Here is a 21,048-nt window from a genome sequence, read left to right on the forward strand (position 1 = left end):
AATTTCCACAGTGCATTGTTTCCGTGGTTAATAAACGCCAGCTGGCCAGTGGCTGCTCCTGCGAGTGAAGCTCTGTGTTCAGGGTAAAGTTTGGCCAAAGCCCTGTGTAACTTTGTAACAAGTTCAGCAGCAGCCTGGCGTCTCCATGCGGATACCTGTGCAGAATAATTAAGGCTCCCAAATGTTTTCTATTATTGGGTAGTAACATTCTGATGCAAATATATGTGCACATCAAGTTCTCTCCAAACACTCCTGGCCGTGCTTACCTTTGACTGGATGCAGCAGGGAGTCCAGCCGCAGGAGGGCGGTCACAAGGTGCAGGGGCAGCCTGCTGCCCCGCTGCCTGGTGACCGAGGTTGAAGGGCAGAATCCTTAGTAACGTTTGTAGATTTAGGTCCTATATTTACAAAGGCCATAGAAGAAAAATTGAATTCATGGTCAGAGGTAATTAAAGATGATAAGAAGTTAAGAACTAAGAAGTAAAAACTACATAGAAAATATGTTACTTTTTCCTTTTATTTTAACATTAAAGTTTAAATGTTGCTGTTACAGGAGATACGGTTGTAAAACTTGTAACTGTTCTGTATTGGGTTTGCACAATCAGCAACTGCCAGAATTGTATGCAACAGTACAAATTACAATGTCACATTGTCACATTAAATCTCGACTGATCAGAACTTTCCTTTCCTGGCCTTTAAAGCTGCAAACTTGTTAATTACTTCACCGAAATCAACTCCTTTCACCAAATTACTTTCAATTGATATTAATATTGCAAGATCAGAAATCCTTGACTGTCCCATGGTTGATCGCAAATAGTTCTTTTTGAACTTCCGCTTTGAAAAACTCTCACATGAAGCCACAGAAACACAGATTGCAAGAAATATTTGTAGGCTCACTGAGAGATATGTGAGAGATTCTAGTAAGTCCCACTCAGCTATGAATTTCAAAACGTCAAATACTGACCAGTCTTTGGCTTCTTTGAGATCAATCTCTGCTGCCTTCAGATGCCTTCTTAGCCTTGGTATTTCTAACAAAAGCTCTCCCTCGGATAACTCATCATAAAGAAAGTGGACAATTTTGGAATGGACACCAGTAACTCTTCTTCAGTGGCAGATATCAAACTCTTGGCTTGAACAGCCTCAAACATGGCTGCTACTTCCTTGACGGCTCTTGATCTGATCCGGAGTTCAGAATGGAAACAATCAATACACTCAAGCATCACCCTCTTGTTTTCTTTTTGCAGAGTTAGTCCAGCATCTTTTGCCTTCTCACCTGTCATCTTCTTCTTGAACCTTGGTCTGCTCTCTACTGAAATTCCATATTGGTCTGATTTGAAAAGCGCCTGTTCAATTGCCTGCTCCACTAGATGATTGCGCTGCTTGTACAGAAAAAGTCATAGCGTCTCTAGCTTTATCACCACCTTTTCAAGAGTTAAGCCCTTAGTCTGAAGGTACAGCTGTGTAAGATTAGCTTCTTCAAGTACATCACACCAAAAGTAGAGGTAGAACAGAAACATGAAATTGCAGACAGCAGGCAATAGACCTCGGGCTGTACCTCTTGCATCTAAATTTTTATCTGGATCACATAGAGCTTCAACTGCCGCCACACATTCATCAAATTTTTCTTTCACTGCCTTTACTGCAGCATGATGAGCACTCCAGTGTGTTGTTGATAGAATTTTCGCAGAGATTCCAGTGTGGTCCATTAAAACATCCCATCGGAGAGTGGAAGCAGCAAAGAAGGAAAACATTTTCTCGAGTTCCCAAAAAAGTCACACGCAAAGCATTTTCAGCAAAACAGTGTTGGCTGCACAAGTTAAGCAAATGATCCACACATCCATTAAAAATAGCTTTCCTGTTCTTTCTTTTCAAAACGTCTTGCACCCCCTGTGTCTGAACTAATTTTTGGAAAATTGGGCCTTGTACATGTCGAGTCCATCCCTTTTTTCAGATTTTTAATAATATCAGAACTGAGGTCAACAGCTTTTATTCCCTTTAAAGGGAAGCACTTGTCTTACTTCAACTTTATTATTTTGGATTTTCCTATATCTGATCCCTTCCGACATTTGGTCAGTGTGTGATGTGTCGGGTGTGCTATCGAACATGATCCCAAAATTCCTGGAAGATTTTATATCTATGACAAGCTTCTCCTTCACATGATTTGCTAGGACATGTATAAACTCATTCTGAGTTTTTTGTGCAAGATAAGATACTGATGCTTTTAGTTTACATGTGCTTCACTTTAATCTTATTAGAGGCTCTTTCAGCACTGGGTCATATTTAGAAAGCATCTCAACCATTTCAAGAAAGTTTCCTTTATTCAATGAAGATTCATCTTCATTGTGGCCCCGGAATGCCAGATTCTGCTTGGCAAGAAACCATGTGATATCGAGCAAGCTGTGCAAGATGTCTCTCCAATTTTTCTTCTCTATGTCCATCAAAGCAATACTTCCGGCGTCAATTGTTTTGTGCAGTCTAAGTCCTGCTGCCAATGTTTTCCATTTTTCAAGGCAATGTAAGTGATCTTCGGATGTCTCATGACTATGCACTTTCGGGCTCAGTTTTTACCAAATCTGAAACCCAGTCACAAATTCGGATGTTTTGTCTGTAGCATTATCGGCAAAGAGTCGGCAGCAAAAACAATTCATTTCTCACTGACGAGAGAGTAAACCATCCATGATGGCAACACTTTCTCGCCATTGACATCACCTTGTGAAACTACTCTTTGGATAGCTGCCGGACATCTCCTTTTACTTTTGGATCTTGCCTTGTCGCAATTCTGAAAGGGCCATCTTTGTTCTGCTTAGAAGCACTTCCTCTTTTGATGATTACAACCCGCAAATGACCTCGAAATGGTATATTCCAAAAAGAAGCATCATCTGAAATATGCCAATTTTCCCCCTTAACCTCATTCATCATCTCATTTACAGCATCATGGTTCACTTTCAGTACTCTCTTCTGCTTCAAATTCATCCATTTGAATTCCCATTTCCTTTCCTTGTATTTCTGCTTCATTTTCTTCTATTTCAACACTAGCATCAGAATCAGCTATATCAATTAGTGGTCGAGGAACTGTGTCTTTTGATTAACCCTGGCCATCATTCGGTCTCTTGACATATTGAAGCATGGATCCACGTATTGTTGAGAGTGATTCATTTTTTTTTGCTTTTCTTTGCTGGTATCTACTTGGCCTCTTTGATTTATGTATTCCATAAGGCATGATTGATATACTATATGCTTGAACTATTATAAAAAAAACAGCGACTTTAAAAACACCAACAAGCAACAGCAAAGACAAAAACAAAGCATGTTTTAAGGATGCCAGAGGCCCTAGAGAAAATAAGGAGATTTGGCACCCACCCCATGGTTTTATTAGAAAAACTGGCCACCATTTGGGGTGTGGTGTGCCCTTTTTTTCCCAGTTGCCACTGCACCTGCTGCACTATTGATAGCTTAAACCCTGGCAGTGTATAACATTGTGCATGTGTCTTGGGTGAGGAGAAGGAAGGTCTGACATAGTTGGCTATGTGCCACTTTCTCGCTATTGCGTGCTCTGAAGCCTGGCTGGGTAAAGTTTGCAAATTATAAGACCATACATACATAATACACATGTGCTACTAAAACAAGTTTTTACATAGAACTTCGCTTCACCGTTTTTTATGCTTATAAGCGCTGTATGTCACTTGGATCTTTACCTTAAGGCTTACCACCTAACATTCCAGTTCATTCTTAAAGATATGGGATTACCCAACAGCACAGCAGGGGTCCGATCAAGCCCCAAAGAAGACACAGTGTTTCTGGGTCAGCATAAGCAGGGGGAGGTGTAACGAGTAGGCCTAAGGCTAATGAGCTCAAGAGCACAAAGGAAACGGTCAGTGGGAGAGGATATGTGCAGAGTGTAAAGGGAGCTGCCCCAGGCCACGGGGTGTCTTAGAGTCCCACCACTGCACACAGCGTAGAGGAGATAAAAAATACAGCCTTCAATAGTAAATGTGCAACATAATTTTTACAGTTACCGTAAAGTACTTACAGAATACTATTTTCAATGCATTTTTTTGTAAAACAATGGTTAGCTGTTCTGCTCTCTACCTTTACAAAGACCTCTACATCATAAACATTTACCTCACTGTTGATAACATTCACAATCTGCCCTTTCTAGTAGAGTACAGTTGAACCAAGAGGCTCTGGCATGACTGGCAGCCGGCAATCTGAGCAAACCGCCTAATTAAATATTATTATGAATTGAAATGCGCACACCAACCTTAATTTCGTGTACTTAAAACATAGCTTGAAAAATGAATAAAACAACATCACGTGATGTCTGTGAGCGTTCAGTGTTTTTGGAGCATGAATACCTGCTTTGATGTATGAATCATCTTAGTTTGGACAAGGTTACAGAGATAGGGCCACAAAAAGTTGTATTTTTTATGTTTTATGAAATGTGTGTTGAGAATCAAGTGACATGGCCGTTCCCGGACCCTTCCATTTTCATCAGCCCACTGCCCAGGCCCACCACTACAAGGGCTTAAAATGCCACTGCTGTTTCTTCGTCCATCATCACCAACACCAGCAGGTAAGGAAGTGCCGTGGGGTGGGGTGGGGGCAGGACGGAGTTCGACTCCTATGTGGCTATAGCAGACGGCCACTGCTCGGAGTGTCTCGGAGATGTACACTGGGTGGCCTCTGTCACTGAGAGAGCCATGTTAAGCTGCCTGGGACTCCATAAACCTGGTCCTTGACACAGGGAAACTTGTAATTCCTTGTACACTCCGTTAGTTATGTCTTCTAACTGAATGCCCTCTAGACCAAAAATGCAAACATACTGCTAGCATGAACCAAGCCACTGTGGAATCTGTCTTATGCTGCACTACTCTTGCCAGGCTCAGTCTGCAAATACCACGTAATCTGAAATGTAGTTAACCTGCCCTTGTACTCTCCGAGCATACAAACTATACCCTGCGCAGAGCTTAGCACTATTCTAATATTGCAATATAAATTGGTAGGTATACGCATTTAAGACCCTCTGCACAAGTGCCTGCATCACTGCACCTCTCATCTTTAAGTGTGCTGTCCCTTGCTCCTTTTTACTTCAAATCAATGCACAGTGACCAGAGCAAATCCCCGCCCAGAAGGCGCATAGGATGCACACTTGTCCATCCATGTACTCACGCTTAGGGGCAGATTCTGATTTGGGTCGTAAGTCGGCCTGACCGACTCGTACCTGAAACGGAGTCCGACAGACACCTACATGCACTGTACGAGCCTTACAGTACGATGTAAAGCCCTTGATTTACAACCGAGATGTACAGAAATCAAGCCGTATGTCCGAGCCGTACAAAATTCAGCCATCCGGCCGGAAAATGGAAATGAGCCTCACCAACCAAACCGAACCCGGAATGAACCCAAATGATACGTACCCGTGATGTCCGAGCCACACAGTACAATGCCAAACGCATGAAATCTGACTAAATTGCACGGAGCCCAAGCCACACGACTGACCCGGACCGAAAACATACCTGAAGCGAGAGAGACCACTGCAATAGACTTGCATGCAACACAGAACACAATCCGCATAAAAGACAAGGAGCAGCCCGCACAAGCCAACATGAGCATCCGACTTGGTCAGAAGAACATCTCCTACATGCCCACCAAAAACAATAGCAAAAGCACAAAAAAAGGACCAGTCAAGCCATGACAAAGTCAATACATACACAAAAAAAAAAAAAAAAACAAAGACACACCCACAACTCCACCTATAAAAAGGCAAAACTACACTACCATGATCCTTTGCAAATATAACAGAGCATCCAGCATAGAACAACTTGAGACATCAACCACAGACACACACACAACTCACACATCACACAACCTACACACCATCAGCACCCCTCCAAAAGCTCTTACTCCTCACCACCACCCATCACCATGCCCCCTAAAAGAATCCACCGATCGCAGAGACAGAGTTAGAAATATTGGAAGATGAGATCCTCAAAGTGGAGCCACATTTGTTTGCGCATTGGTTCAAAGGACCCCCTGTCACAGAAAAAACAAGATGTGGGACAGGATCATGGACAAGGTAAACGCACAAGCACCAGCGTATAGCACAAAGACCGACATCCAGAACAGGTGAAGGGACGTGCGCAGGAGGGTCAAGAAGCTCCTCCAGAAGGAACACGCCTTGAGCCAGGTCACTGGCAGTGGCCCTCCTGCCAAACCAGTCTTTTCAGGTCCTGGGAGGAGAAGGTGCGGGACATCCTACCACCAGAGGGCATCCATGGCCTACCTGACATACCAGAGCCTGGTGAGTACACAACCAATATACCCAATATTGTGTTGCAATACACACACCACCGTTAAGGCAAAGGCACAGTAAACAAAAGTCAATCAGTCCAAGAAGTATATGATAGTCGGACAAACACAATATTGGCCACATCATAGTGATTTGTAACTGTGTCATGACATGTACAAACCTACCAACAAATAGGGCAAGGCAGTGGCACTAATCTGAGTTAACACTGTCAGACATCCCTGCCACCAATCCAATATCTCACAGTGAAGCGGACTGACAGTAAGGAATAGTGGGTATGCTTGTGAAGTGAGTGTATACCAAAGCATGATGGTGTTGTTGTCACAGAAAATGCACCCCCTCACAGTTGCACCATCAACACCTCTCTGAACAATGCTCACCTCAGAGGGGCTGGAAATGGGCTGGCAAGTACTCAGGGAGTGGGGTCTGTTGTGGGCAGCACAAGGCCCTGCTGGGAATTGGCCACCAACAAACAACAGAACTCCACTGACAGCCATCTTGTCAGCACAGGCACACCCCATCACAGGAAAGCAGTGTCAGAAGGAGGGAAGTGAGGGCATGCTGGGAAGGGGTATGGCCAAGAGCATGCTGGGACTTGTAGTTACTCACAATACCCACACACCCAAATGGCCCAGCAAGTCCACACTGAACCATGCTCACCTCACAGGGGGGGGGGACTGACACGAACTCGGTGACTGACCACTGTTGTGGGGAGTACAAAGCTCCACTGGGAATTGGCCAAACACCAGGATTCCACTGTCAGCCATCTTGTCAGCACATGCCCACTCCCGCACAGGAAAGCAAGGTCAGAAGGAGGGAAGTGAGGGCATGCTCGGAAGGGGGTGTAGCCAAGACCATGCTGGGACTTGCCATCACTCACAAACCTCCATCTCCTACATGGCCAGGCAAACCCACACAGCACCATGCTCACCTCAGAGGGGCTGAAAATGGGCTGGCAAGTACTCTGGGACTGAGCTCTGTTGTGGGCAGCACAATGCCCTACTGGGAATTGGCCACCACCAAACAACAGAACTCCACTGTCAGTCATCTTGTCAGCACAGGCACACACCCTCACAGGGAAGCAGAGTCAAATGTTAACAGGATCACACTCCTGTGTCAGCCACCTGATGGCCCTTGAGTAACAATGACTATGTACATGGAAACCCAACATGAGCTGGGTATGTGCACACATCAACAATGTTTCGCAAATCAAATTCATAATCTTGGAAACAGTCCAAAAAATTGAAGGGAGAAACAACAACAAATACTTACTGATGAGAGAGAACTATTGGATACAAAAATTGTCTACCCAGAAACCAATGGGGCTTAATGAAAGAATAGAATTTGCATGCTATCTATAAATCTATGTTAATTGCTCGTAATAGACTGTATCTTGTGGATACTGTGTGTTGTTCACATATGCAACAGACACTCACACTGACACACAATCTTCATTTCCTACCACCGTCACTTATGGCTGATAACACTAAACATCATAATATTAATGTGAACCCTCATGGTTCGAATCCCGACTTTACCCCGAAATATTTTTTGAGGTAACCAATTATTTTTATCAATTGAGAGTTCTTGTTATTTTATATAATATCACCGTTAACTTAGTTTTAATTCTTTATCTTTCGTTCTGGCCAGAACATTACAATATCGTGCACATTCAGTTTGCACGCGTTCATATACGAAGCTTTCGTTCGTTAGTCTTTTTTCTATGTGTGTGACGCGTCACTCGTCACATGACCGGAACTTTCCTTTAAACTAACACAAACACGGCTGATCCATGTACCAGCTCGTATCCACGAGAGGATCCGTGTGGAACCGTCATTTCCACTAAATCTAAGGTTAGTAATAGAGACGAGCGCCTCCGCATGCGCGAACGAAAGACTAAATGCGTACACTTTTTGCAGATTATAGGTGTAAGAACCGCGTTCTTTTACTTGTTCTTTTCACAGGTTTTCCTTATCATTGGATACCCCAGACATGTGAGTCTGTACAAACCCTTATTACCCATACTTTGATTTTACCGTCTAGGCACATTGCATGCATTTTAGGCTATCACGTTTTTTGCTTTCGTGTACTCACCTCACCAAACCCTCTTTTTCTTTAAACCTCTTATCACCACAATGTTGCTGTTTATGCACATCATAGCATTGACCTTATATCTGATAAAACGTTATTATTTTTGACAGTGTCGTTGTCCCTGACGAAGGGCATATTACTGCATGCCCGAAATGCATTGGATACACCAAGATGACAATGTCTGATATGAAAAAGATGACAATAATCATGTAAACTATAAAAGAAAATGATATGAACTACATCTAATGATTACAAAATAAAACTATCAATGAATGAATTGAACTACAGAGTGGAAGTCTTCTTATGACATGGAGACAATTTTCTGAGTGCCTATGAAGGGATGGTTCTAGAGTACCTTTAGACGCACTACTTGAGCACACATCAACATGCACATTGAAAGGCGTCATGTTGGCAGGATGATGTGCTACCACAACATCAATCTCTTTCTGTGATGACTGTAGACAATGCAGTGCTCCGGCATTCATCCTGATGTCACATTGCAAATGTCATGTATATCCAACATTGTTACAAAGATCAAGGAGGGTGAATAGTCTACTCCTCCTCTGCAACCTGGTTCATAACTGATTGTGTTGCCTCCATTGAAAGCCTCACATATGTACACATGCGTAGTGCGTGATATCATGCTTTTCCGCATCAGTGTACTGTAGCAGCAGCATCATTGGCTCCCCTTGTTGCAAATATGCTGTGTCTCCACCTGGAGGTAACCTGGCTGGTTCAACAGGAGTGCCCAGAGGAGAAAACTGAGAATGTGTGTTTGTGCTCAAGTGTTGTGAGTCCAAAACACACACAACACCCAAAGGCAAAGGTAAAATGTTGAACATTGTGATGTATGAAGTTACAAACAAAGGTGTTTTGTGTGTGGATCCAGCACTGATCCACCGTACCAGGGTTGGTCACTGTTGGTCAACATGTAGAAGCCCCATGTGATCCTAGAGCTAATATCTCCTCTGGACGCAACTGGGAAAGCAGCCAGTCTACCTCCAGGTGTAGGCACATCATATTTGCAGTAAAGGTGAACCAAAGTTAATGCAGCTACAGTACACTGAGGCGGCAATCCAAGAAGCACGGCCCCATTCCTGTATACATATAGGAGGAAATTTACTAAGGAATGAAATCATGTATATACCATGGCTTCACAGGATGAGTGATCCCTTGCCCCCTCCTTGATTGTTAGTACTACCCATTGCAGGATGAATGTATCAGTACCTCTTCCTCCCTCCCTGTTGCAACATACATAGTTCAACCATTGATGTCTGTAGTAACATAACTGGCAATGTCTGTCTCTTCCGAACACAGGTGCTACTGGAGAAAAATCAGCAAGTGAGGATGAGTCACTGGCCCAGACTATGGTGGAGGATGAGCTCTCTGGTGTGGATCTGGCTCTGCCCTCTTCGGATGACAAAGATCAAGCTGGCATCTCCGGTGTAAGTCATCAGGCAGCCCCACCATCAGATACACCTGCACCCCCTGCAGCCACACCAACAACATCTGGCCACAGACCTAACACCCCCGACAACACAGACAGACCTAGGAGACCAAGTTCAAGCAGCACAGGGGCCCCGGCCACCCAGGATGCTATGAACAATGAAACCAGTAGCAACACCCAAGAGGCCACTGGGTCAACTGTGCCTGTCACCACAGGTACAGACCGTGTGTCTAGCGGTGGTGGAGGTGGTTTTAGGCAGAGTTCACGGTCTGCAGAGGGGCCTGGACTGCCTGATGACCCCCAACTGGTAAGTATCATAGATGCGTACCAGGATAGCACAGGAGGATTCAGCCAGGTAGTTGGGGTCCTCAAGGACATACAACAGGAGCAGGCTGGCCATCATGCATACATAGAGGCCAAGTGGAACAAACTTACAGTGGTGCATATGGACATATTGACCTGTCTCACCCAGATCAGCACAAATATGTCCACACCTCCCTGTGTGCCCATAACATCTCTTGCAACAACATCTGCAAATGCCACAGGGAGGGAGGATGAATCTGGTGGAGATTCTGATGTAACGTTGGCACCTGCTCCTGAGGATCCTCGCCAGAAGAAGAGGAGGGGTCGTCCGAAGAAGGACAAGTGAGTCACAGTTGTCCCTGCACATCCCCCAGGAACCAAGAACCTATTTTGGATATTGGTCTTTGTGTGCAAAGCGTTCACCTTGTTCCACATGACACAACTCCCCAACATGACATGGAGGGTCCATGTTGTACTAATGTAGAAGATGAATGTGGACTTCACTCTGGACATTTCATCTTCCAATACTTCAAACTCATCTGTGAACATTGGATTCTAAACCTCATGTACAGCACTATCTCCACACATGTATGTAAATAAACTCACCAATATACTATACTTGCCTATATTGTGATTCAAACTTGGTATGTGTCATAGAGATCATGAAATGCCGAAGCACACAGTGCATGCCGACTACTATAGCAATGTCATTACCGTTATGTGACTCATGTTGATGTGACACCTATGAGGGAGACACACCAATAGGGCACCACAACACATACTCACCATGGACATGTGACACATTGCCTACAAAGATGGTTGCCAGATATACGGTGGAATGCACAGACACCACACCTTTCAACAGTCACTGCCAACAAGCCCACAGGTGAGGTAACCAAATGTCAGTCAGATGTGTGAAGACAGACAACACACATAACTAAGTGAAGCACAGGTTCATTACAAATCAGAAACAAGTTTATTACACAACAATATCAGGGTGAATCCACATGACAATGGGCACATGGTCACCAAGTGCTGTCAAATGACACTTTAAGGGTGGATTCTGGTTGTCGGTGTCAGACTTGCCCCAGCAACTGGCAAAGTACCTTGGAAAGGACGGAAATGAGACACAGTCAGAAGCACACCAGAACAGGATGGAAATGCAATAAACATGTCACAAGAATCCTACACACTAACAACTTAGCCTGTCAACACCATTGTGGACTACAGATCATCTGACAGGACACATCACTGCATGCTTCGAGTCATGTACCACACAGACAAACTCAAACAGCAACTGAGCTGCACAAACACATCACAGGCTCACTCAGGACATTGACGTGACAACTCTGTGAACTCACCTTCAGCTTAAGAAGTTGTTGATGAGCTGTGTGTGGACGTCACCCTCATCATCATCACTGGCCTTGTGGCCCAGTTCAGGATCCTCCACAGGTGGTGGATGTTGGTCGTCGTCGTACTGGATGAGAGGCACCTCCTTCCCTACTGCCATGTTGTGGAGCATGCAGCAGACGATGATGATTTTACATACCTTTGCAGGCTCATATGGGAGGGCCCCTCCGGTCTTGTCCAGGCAGCCAAAGCGGCTTATCAGGAGACCAAAGGTACGCTTGATGACTCGTCTGGTTCTGCCATGTGCCTGATTGTAGCGCATCTTGGATGCTGTCACAGGGTTCCTCAGGGTTGTCAGCAACCATTGCATGTTGGGGTATCCAGAGTCACCTACATACAAAGAATCACCCATTAGTTGAGTATTGTAAGGGGTAGGAGACACATTGCAAAACACACGCAATGGTGAACAGTACATACCAACAAGCCAGGCCCGCTGGTTTGGCATCTGTCACATCATCAACGGTATGCGACTCCTCCTCAAGATGTAGGCATCGTGGGCCGAACCAGGGAAACGTACACACACATGTGTAATCACCATGTCCACCAGGCATACCACAAGAGCATTGATTGAGGGGTAATGTTTGTGGTTGCGGTATGTCTGTTCCTGTGCCCGTGGTGGTATCAGGGCCACCTGTGTGCCATTGATTGAGCTAATCACGTTTGGCATCCTACCCAGTACATAGAAAGCATCCTTGATCTCTGCGAGTTCACCCGGTGTAGGAAACTTGATGTAGGAGTCCAGGTGAGTCAACATTCCCTCCAAGACATCTCGTAGCACACGGCTGAACATAGTTTGTGACATACCACCAACATTACCCACAGAGTTTTGCACGGTACCGGTAGCAAAGAAGTGCAGGACTGCCATCACCTTCACCTTCGGTGTCAGTGCTGTCAGGTATGTGCAGCCAGGTAGCAGATTTGGTGCCAACTGCTCCGCCAACTCACAATCATGCTCCTGGTGAAGCGGTACCGTTGGATGCTGTTGCGTTTCACCATGGTCTCGAAGTCAGGGAACGGTCTATTGACTGCTGGGGCCCTGCAGAACAGAGATGAGCAAAGTAACATCATATATTCAGCTACCTATGTGGCACTCACTTTGCAAAAAATCATATTTTACATCATAGCTGTTCACAATTAACTAAGGTGTGTGCAGTTGGTTATGGACACATATGTCACCTTCATGCCCATCATCTCACATATAAATCACACATGTGTACATGAGTTCCTTGGGGTGCAATGGCAAATCATTGGGCTGTGGCACAGTACCCATGACTGCTGCCAAGTTCAAAACACACAACACAGTGACAAGGGAGGACTGATGTTTCACAGGCATCACAACTCCATGTCAGGGAAATAGACATGGTCCCCGTATTCCCACATGTGCACTGGAATGACATGTTGTATCATGGACATCACGCAACCAAGAATGAGTCATAGAGTTAGTGGCCCCTGTGGTCCCTGCAGGCCATACATGCATGCCCCTTACACACACACACACAGCATGAAATTGCATGCACAAGGCACATGGTGGACCCTGTCTCACATTGGACACATGGAAACACAAACATTAGAGACACAACATGCACATAGACTGTGTGGGTAGATCATGATTGTAGCCATGGGTCTGGGTGAGACGTACATGACATGCAACCCTGTACTTATGGTGTATGTGACAGGTCATACACATCTCCAAACTGGTACTGTGTCCATTACTCATGCCCATAAGACAACACTTTAAAATTACATTTGTGAGGTGTACCACACCAAAAATATTCTGTCCCCATGAACTCCTACCGGGCCTGGGAGTGGCTTGACCTAAGTGCCATTCAAGAATAGAAATGTTGCCCCTCCACACAAACACAGGTTATACAGCTTTACATGCCATGGGATGCAGTGTGAGACATGCTGTGGTGTTGAAGGTGTGGCCATGGCACTTAAATCTGTGTTTAAACAATCTGCAAGTCACATCAATGTGATCCGACGTGGCTGACTTGTATGCAAATGCACCGAACATGCATTTCACTGAGTAGTGCTCACACCTTGTCCATTGAATGAATGAATGAATGAATGAATGAATGAATGCATGAATGGGGATTTGTAATGCGCAACTTAGCCCAAGGGCATCAAGGCGCAGACGACAAACACATAGTCTCATAGTACCCAATCCAGAGATTACTGATAGGCCTTAGTATAAAGCCAAGAAAGATCACCAGTGAAGATTGACTGGTCAGTTCTAAGGGGAGGGAATTCCATAGCTTGGGAACCAAGGTGGAAAAGGCTCTACCACCCCACTTAGCTCTAGAAAATCTGGGGACAGAGAGCATGTTCTTAGCGGCAGAGCGGAGTGTTCTACTGGGAGTATAGGCACAGACAAGGGACCTAATGCCTTCCGCGCCAGAGCCATAGACTGCCCTATGGGCAGAACAGAGGAGTTTGAAGGAGATCCTAGAGTGGACAGGAAGCCAGTTTAGATTCTTCCTAGCCTGAGTTACTGAGGCAAGCCTCAGGAGGTTCACAATCATCCTGACTGCAGCATTTTGTACCATCTGGAGACGATGGGCAGAGCTCTTATTTATGCCACTGTACAGGGCTTTGCAGTAATCAAGCCTTGAAGAAACCAAGGCAACTGTGGCTTGTTTCCGGGCAGCCGGGGACAAATAGAAAGCAATCTTTCTTAGCGTCCTGAGGATGCCACAGCAGGTGGATACAGTCCTATTGACCTGAAGGTGCAGAATCTATCAGGACTCCAAGATTCCTAGCAGAGGAGACCGGACGGGGGCATTCCCCAAGGGTGGCCAGCCACCAGTGGTCAGACCAGATCTTCTGATTTCCCCCAAAAATCAGGACCTCTGTCTTTTCCCCATTCGGTTTTAAAAAGTTCTGAATCATCCATTGGGATACTGCCTCCATGCTTGATCTGAACTTGAGGGCTGAATCGTTGACCGACTGAGTGATAGAGACCATAATATGAGTGTTGTCGGCATACGACAGCACCTCAATTCCAAAGGATCTCTCCACTTTGGCAAGTTGGGTCACGTAGATGTTAAATAGTAGGGGACTTAATGAAGAACCCTGCGGGACCCCACATTGCACTGACTGGGGAGGAGAAAGAAAGTTGCCCATCTTGACTCTCTCTTCTCTCTGATGGAGAAAGGAAGCCAATAGACTAAGAGCAGAGCCTACAACCCCAATCCCCTCGAGCCTAGAAATCAGGACTGAAGGGGACAGGGTGTCGAAGGCTGCCGTAAGATCAAGCAGAACCAGAAGAGTAGTGTGGCCCCTGTCGATGTTGGAGCGGATGTTGTTAATCACAACAGTAAGGGCAGACTCCGTACTGTGAGCATTCCAAAAGCCATATGGAGAGACATCCAACAGATTTGAGCTCTCCTGAAAGGAGGAGAGATGGCGGTTAAGATAAGTCTGAAGGATCTTGGCCGGCACTGGTAAAAGGGAGATGGGATGAAAACATTTTAAAACTCCCGGATCCAAAGAAATCCTCTTAAGAAGAGGTTTAACGACTGCTGTTTTCCAAGAGAGCGGAAAAATCCCCTCTGTAATCGCCAAGTTCATAACCTCTAATAATGGAGGAAGAACAACCTCCCTGCAGGCCTTAAGAATTTTCAAAGTACAGGGGTCCAAAGGCGAGCAGGATTTGGTGTTATCAAGGAGGCGATTTAATTCTTCCAAAGTCAGCTGAGGGAAGACAGAAAAACCCAGCTTGGAGATCCCATCCTGGGGAGAAAAGGAAGGGGGGAGAGACAGTGCGGGATTAGGATCAAGTTCTGAGTTAAGAATTTCAAGCGACTTATAAATATCAGCAGTTTTTGAATGGAAAAAGCTTGCGATATTATCGCAGAGCTCCTGGGTCTCAACTATGGGATCAACCGTTTTGGGCACGGTAAGAGAGTCAATGATTTTGAAAAAGATCTCTGGTAGATTTTAATGAGGCAGTCAAGTTGGTGTAATAAGTCTTTTTTTCCTCAACTATTTCCCTTTTATATTCCCTTAACAAAAGTTTATGTTGAGTTTTTCCGGAGGGATCGGGATGGGCATGCCAGTGTCTCTACTTTTGTCTACATTTCTGCCATAACAGCCTGAGAGGGTCAGAGTACCAAGGCATAGAAGGACTCTTTCGGGCGGAATAGTGCTGTTTGCCGGGAGCTAAGATGTCCATCGCACCTGAAAGGGCATTAGACAGGCCTAGTGCTGACGCGTTGGGGTCAGACATTGGGAGAGAACTACATTCATCCATAAACGGAGTAAGGGTATCACTATTGTTCTCCCTATACAATTGGAATAATCAGGGGTGGTAGAATTGGTTTTGAGCTCAAAGGACACCGCCAAATGGTCTGACCAGGCTAAGGGAATAGACATTCCAATCGTCAGTCTGGTGTCATTAGAGAAGACGCCATCAAGCGTGTGACCAGCTAGATGAGTGGGACCTTCTAGCAGTTGCATCAGGCCACATGCAGCCAGGCCTTCTACTAGAGACGACGTATCTCTAGAGCATGCGTCTTCTAGGTGAAAATTAAAATCACCAAGAAGAGTGAAATTTGGTCTATTGATGAAAGGCTCTAAAAGTTTCAACAGATCTTGACTGTATGATGCGTATACATTAGTCACCTGCATCTGATCACATTGATGCCAATGGGCAATGTGTGCCCACGGCTCGGTTCATGCATGTTGGACGCATATGCAATCTGAACTGACGCAGGTGACTTGTAAGCAGACGCGTCGTACAGGCATGGACCGAGCTGTGCACACGCATAGCCCATAGAATAGTATCCAGACGGATGCGTCTTGTTAAAAAAATACGCGTCAGATAGTCAGTTTACCGAGCCGTGCACATTCATTGTCAATGGACTGTCATGGAGACGGACACAAATTAAAAAAACATTTGAGTCGTACGCTGGAAATACAGTTGGATACGTACAACAATGTTGCAATCCTAGGGCATTCTGAAGGTGAGTGATTTGAACGATGTGGAAGACGTGTAGGAGTCTTACATTTCCATGGATTGAACAGATTCATAGAATGAAACCGTGTCTGGACTATCCGTGAGGGGCAATGTCACAGAATCTGCCTGTGCAGCACTGATTTGAGGCTGGCAGGCCCCCAGGGAGCTCACTTGCCTGCACTACATGCTACAGGACCACTTTCCCAAATCCACTGCTGCTGCTTTCCGTGCTTCCTCTGGATCCTTCAATGGCACGTACTTCGGAGAGGGCCCCAGCATTCTCTGAGGAGGACAACCAGGCCCTGTTAGATGGGGCCCTCCCAGAGTACAGCAAGCTGTATGGGAAACTAGGGGAGCAGGTGAGTGTGCAGTCCACTGCCTATCATTTTATGCAAGTTGTCTGACTAGAAGTAATAGAAGTTTGCACAGCAGTGTGAGGCATATGTACTTAGTACTTTCAGCTACCTATTTAAGTGGGTACATGTGATGAACAGGTGTCCTGCTGCAGTAGTGCAGGAGTGCTAGCCTTAAATACCTAGCCAGTGTTGCCATGTCAGACCTACAGCACAAATTCACATTCATATGGGCCCACTACCTGTGTACCTCTTTTAGCTTTGTGATGACTACATGTATTCTCAACTGTATGCAGCACAATTATGTGGCATGTGTGGTAATGTCCTCTTCACTTTGTCATCCTCACAGGTTGATGCCCACCAGAAGCAAGAAATCTGGCAGACCATCGCCCGGGCAGTGTGATCAGTGGGGGTCTACAAGCGCCAGATCCGCAACTGCCAGAAGAGGTGGCAGGACCTACGTGGCTGGACCCAGAGGATCGTGAGGGTCCAGCTGAAGCTGTTGCCTCCTGACCGTAGGGGCGGACATCGGACCCTGAGCCCCCACATGCTCGGGACTCTGGCGGTGGTCTTCCTGGACATGGACGGGCAACTGAAGGCCAGACAGCAGCAAGGATGGGGTAAGTCCATGCCTGATCTGTGAACATGTCTGACATGCCATTTGCAGTCTTTTGGCCTGGTCATACTCCTACATTACGTTGGTCTTGGAGTCCTGGACTCATGTCCCTCGATTGTGTCAGTCACACTCCTCATCTGATCCACAGTTTTGGCCCCTACAGTCTGTGACTTTTTTAACTTGGGCATTGTGTTCCTTCATTCAGCTTTGCTGTGGGTCCTGCACAGCATATGTTACTGGTACTCTGATGTGTGCATCGTGGGTGGGTCTATTCTTTGCACTGTGCCTGGTCTCTGACATGTGTTCTGCGTGTGCCTTTCATATGTTTACAAATTGCTGGTCTGGGTCACAACATGTGTGATGGGGTTCTTAAAACATGCACATGCATCAGGTGAGTCCATGTAATGTCCTCAGGAGTATGTTTAGGAAGTATGTCACACTTGCCCAGACACCTGCTTACTGTTTAGGCCAATACACTGTTTTAGGTTTACCTGGTCAGTCATGCCCACTCCACAGCATTGGGAGAGTCTGTACTAACACTCACATGTATGGACCTACTGATTGTGCTTCCTGAAATGTGCCATCAGTTTTCTGACACAATGTCATTGTGTTGTGGCTTCCTTTTTGTGACAACTGGTGTGTTGAGGATTTTAGTGTCAGCAGGACAGCTGAGTTGTGACAATGGTGATCATACCTGTGCAACATATAGGGGTGTGATCAGTTAAATGTGCACAATGCTGTATGCAAGAGTGACTTTCACGCAGCTGTGTGTCATTGTCAGGTGCTCTTATTCATGTAGTTGTGTTTGCAGTCACTCATATGTCAGATTTGAGTGATGTAGGTTCATCATAGTCCAAGAGCAGTGTGTGGCAGGGGACAGAGTGGTGCACTTGTCAGCTGCAGAGTTTGGTATGTGCATGACCTATGAATTTGATATAGTCAGACTGATGTTGTCCGGATGCATTGTCCCATGACATGTGACAGTGAAGACTGACTTACCATGCATGTCTGTGCCAGGGCATTGACTTGAGAAGAGGGTCCTGCATTGGAGTCACAGGTGCTCCATGCACCCCATTGTGTTATTAACCTTTAGGACGTAAGGACATCATTGTGTGTTGTGCAGCTAGTTATCACAAGATTGTGAAATGTGAGACTGGGCATACATTCATTCAGACCCCTGTACTGAGTGATTGGCATGCGATGTGATGTATGTCAGTGGTAAAGTACTTCTACATGGTCATTTGCATGCTCAACAATTGTGTATGTGGTGCATGTGTGCACTTTCGGGTATTATCAGCCAGCATGCAACAGACATATGGGTACAGGTCCAGGAGGGATTTGTTTGCCATGGTTGATGTTCTGGCTGGCTATTGCCCTATGTACACCTGTGTGTGCATTTTGAGCACATATCAGCTAAGCATGCCAGTGCATGGTCTGTGATGTGGTGTATTTAGAGTGTTGTGTGCAGTCAGCGCAGGCAACTTATGTGGTTGTTCTTTTCCTACTCATATGCAGATACATCTACAGACACAGGAGACAGCGCCGCGGAAGAGGAGGAGCCGCAGAGCCAGCCTGGGCCAGCGACTGAGAAGTCTGAGGGACCCAGTGGCACGGAGGGTGAGGGGAGCCACACCGAGGAGTCCTCAGCACCATCCACCTCAGCTGAGGACCACAGCAGCTCGGAGGATGACTCCCTTGTGGGGGCGGGTGTCAGCAGCCAGACAACAACGCATAGTGAGGCTCTGCCCGCCACTACCACCACTAACACCCTCCCCTTGGCTCCCATCCCAGAGGTCTGTGGCAGCTCCCGTGTTCGGAAGCATGTCTCCTTCCTGCCAGGCACTGCACCCCCTACCCCTGTGTCCCCTGCTGCCCTGAGTGTGGAGTCTGTGGACCTACTTAAACAGATCCATGTAGGGCAGACATCAATGCTGAGTGTCTTCCATGCACACACTTGTCTGTTGACATAACTGGTGTCGTTCATGGAGGGCATCTCATCCGGCATGTCTGCCCTACAGAGGACCAACCAGTCCATGGCCTCCTCACTGACGGCAGCAGTATCCCACCTCCAGCAGTCCCTGACCCTTTCAGCCTCAGCCCAAACAACTACTCCTAGCACCATACCTGTCCCCATCACACACACACCTGCACTCTCACCTAAACACACAGACAGCACACAATGTTATGTTATGTTATGGTATGTTATTTTGTGTCTTTTATAGCGCTCGGCTACTCAAAAGAGTGTCCCGGCGCTTTATTGACAACCTGAAAAAGACAAACACAACACACTGATTAAAAGGGGAACATGGTCAGCAGAATGAGGAAATCTAGGAAGCAAAAAGCCAAGTTTTTAAGCCCTTCCTGAAGGCCAACAGATTTGAAGTGCTGCGCAATGTCAGGGGCAGGGAGTTCCAAAGCTGTGGGGCCCGGAAAGTAAAGGAACGACCTCCCATACGGGCCTTCCTCACACGAGGAACAGTGGCTAGAAACATCGACTCTGATCTCAGAGGTCGAGAAGGGCGATAGAAGACGAGCCTCCTCTGAAGGTATTTAGCCCCTGTGGCATAAACGGCCTTGTGAGCAAGAGTTAAGGCTTTGAAGAATATCCGCTTCCGGATAGGCAGCCAATGGAGCGACTGCAGCAAGCCAGAAACACTGACTCGCCTCTGCAGGCCAAAAATGGCGTTCTGGACCACCTGCATCCGTTGCAGGAGATATTCCGGCAGGCCAAGATATAGGACGTTGGAGTAGTCCAGTCTTGAACCGATCAAGGCCTGTACCGTAGTCCTCCTGTGGTCCTCAGAAAGCAAAGGGAAAAACTTCCGAAGCAAACGGAGAAGACCAAAACAAGTGCCAGTGAGGGCCAAGATCTGAGATCTTAAAGTCAGGCCATTATCAATTTTGATCCCCAAATTCTTAGCTAACTGAGACGACCGCACCGGAGGAGACATGTCAGCAGGCCACCATACCTGCCAGTCTGGATTGGATTGACAACCGAAGAAGAGCACCTCCGATTTATCTGAGTTGCACTTGAGGCTGTGCAGTTGGAGCCATTTAAAAACAGCCCCAAGGCACTCACGGATACTCTCTCCATCAAAGTCCTCTCCTTTCCGACAGGTAAAGAGCAGCTGGGTGTCATCGGCGTAGGATACGATCTGGGCCCCACAATCACCCAAACATAATTCTAAATGTGCACGCAAGCTAAGTCAGGGGACTGGTACCACACACAGGGGATGGGTCGCATACACACACACAGGCATCCACAACCACTCCGCAGTCCTCAGATCCCTCTCCCTCCAAGAGCCCTTCCCTTGCCTCACCTGCAACCCCATCTTCTAAGAAGCTCTTCCTGTGTGACCTAGGCCTCTTCCCCTCAGATCCAGCAGATCCTGACTACATGGGGAAGGGGAAGTCCCCACACACAGAGAAGAGTGTCCCTCACACCTGGACACCCTCCCCCAAGCGCAGGTAGAATGAGGCCCCCCACCCGTAGGTCACCCCATGCCCGGAAGAGCAAGACCCCACCCCCCAGCTCTACTGCACAGTCTCCTTCCTCCATCCCCCA

General features: G+C 46.4%; 1 protein-coding gene and 1 pseudogene across 1 annotated transcript; one reads left to right on the top strand and one right to left on the bottom strand.

Moving 5' to 3' along the window:
• Positions 1 to 1,839: 1,839 nt before the first annotated feature.
• LOC147727004 (uncharacterized) lies at positions 1,840 to 3,014 on the bottom strand (annotated as a pseudogene).
• Positions 3,015 to 7,450: 4,436 nt separating this feature from the next.
• LOC147727005 (uncharacterized) lies at positions 7,451 to 10,493 on the top strand. Its single transcript, XM_086963552.1, has 2 exons — positions 7,451 to 7,484; positions 9,715 to 10,493. The coding sequence occupies exons 1-2, from the start codon at positions 7,451 to 7,453 to the stop codon at positions 10,491 to 10,493; spliced, it is 813 nt and encodes a 270-aa protein (XP_086819678.1).
• The last annotated feature ends 10,555 nt before the right edge of the window (positions 10,494 to 21,048 follow it).

This window comes from Lissotriton vulgaris, chromosome 3_1 (assembly GCF_964263255.1).
Source record: "Lissotriton vulgaris chromosome 3_1, aLisVul1.2, whole genome shotgun sequence".
NCBI lineage: Eukaryota > Metazoa > Chordata > Amphibia > Caudata > Salamandridae > Lissotriton > Lissotriton vulgaris.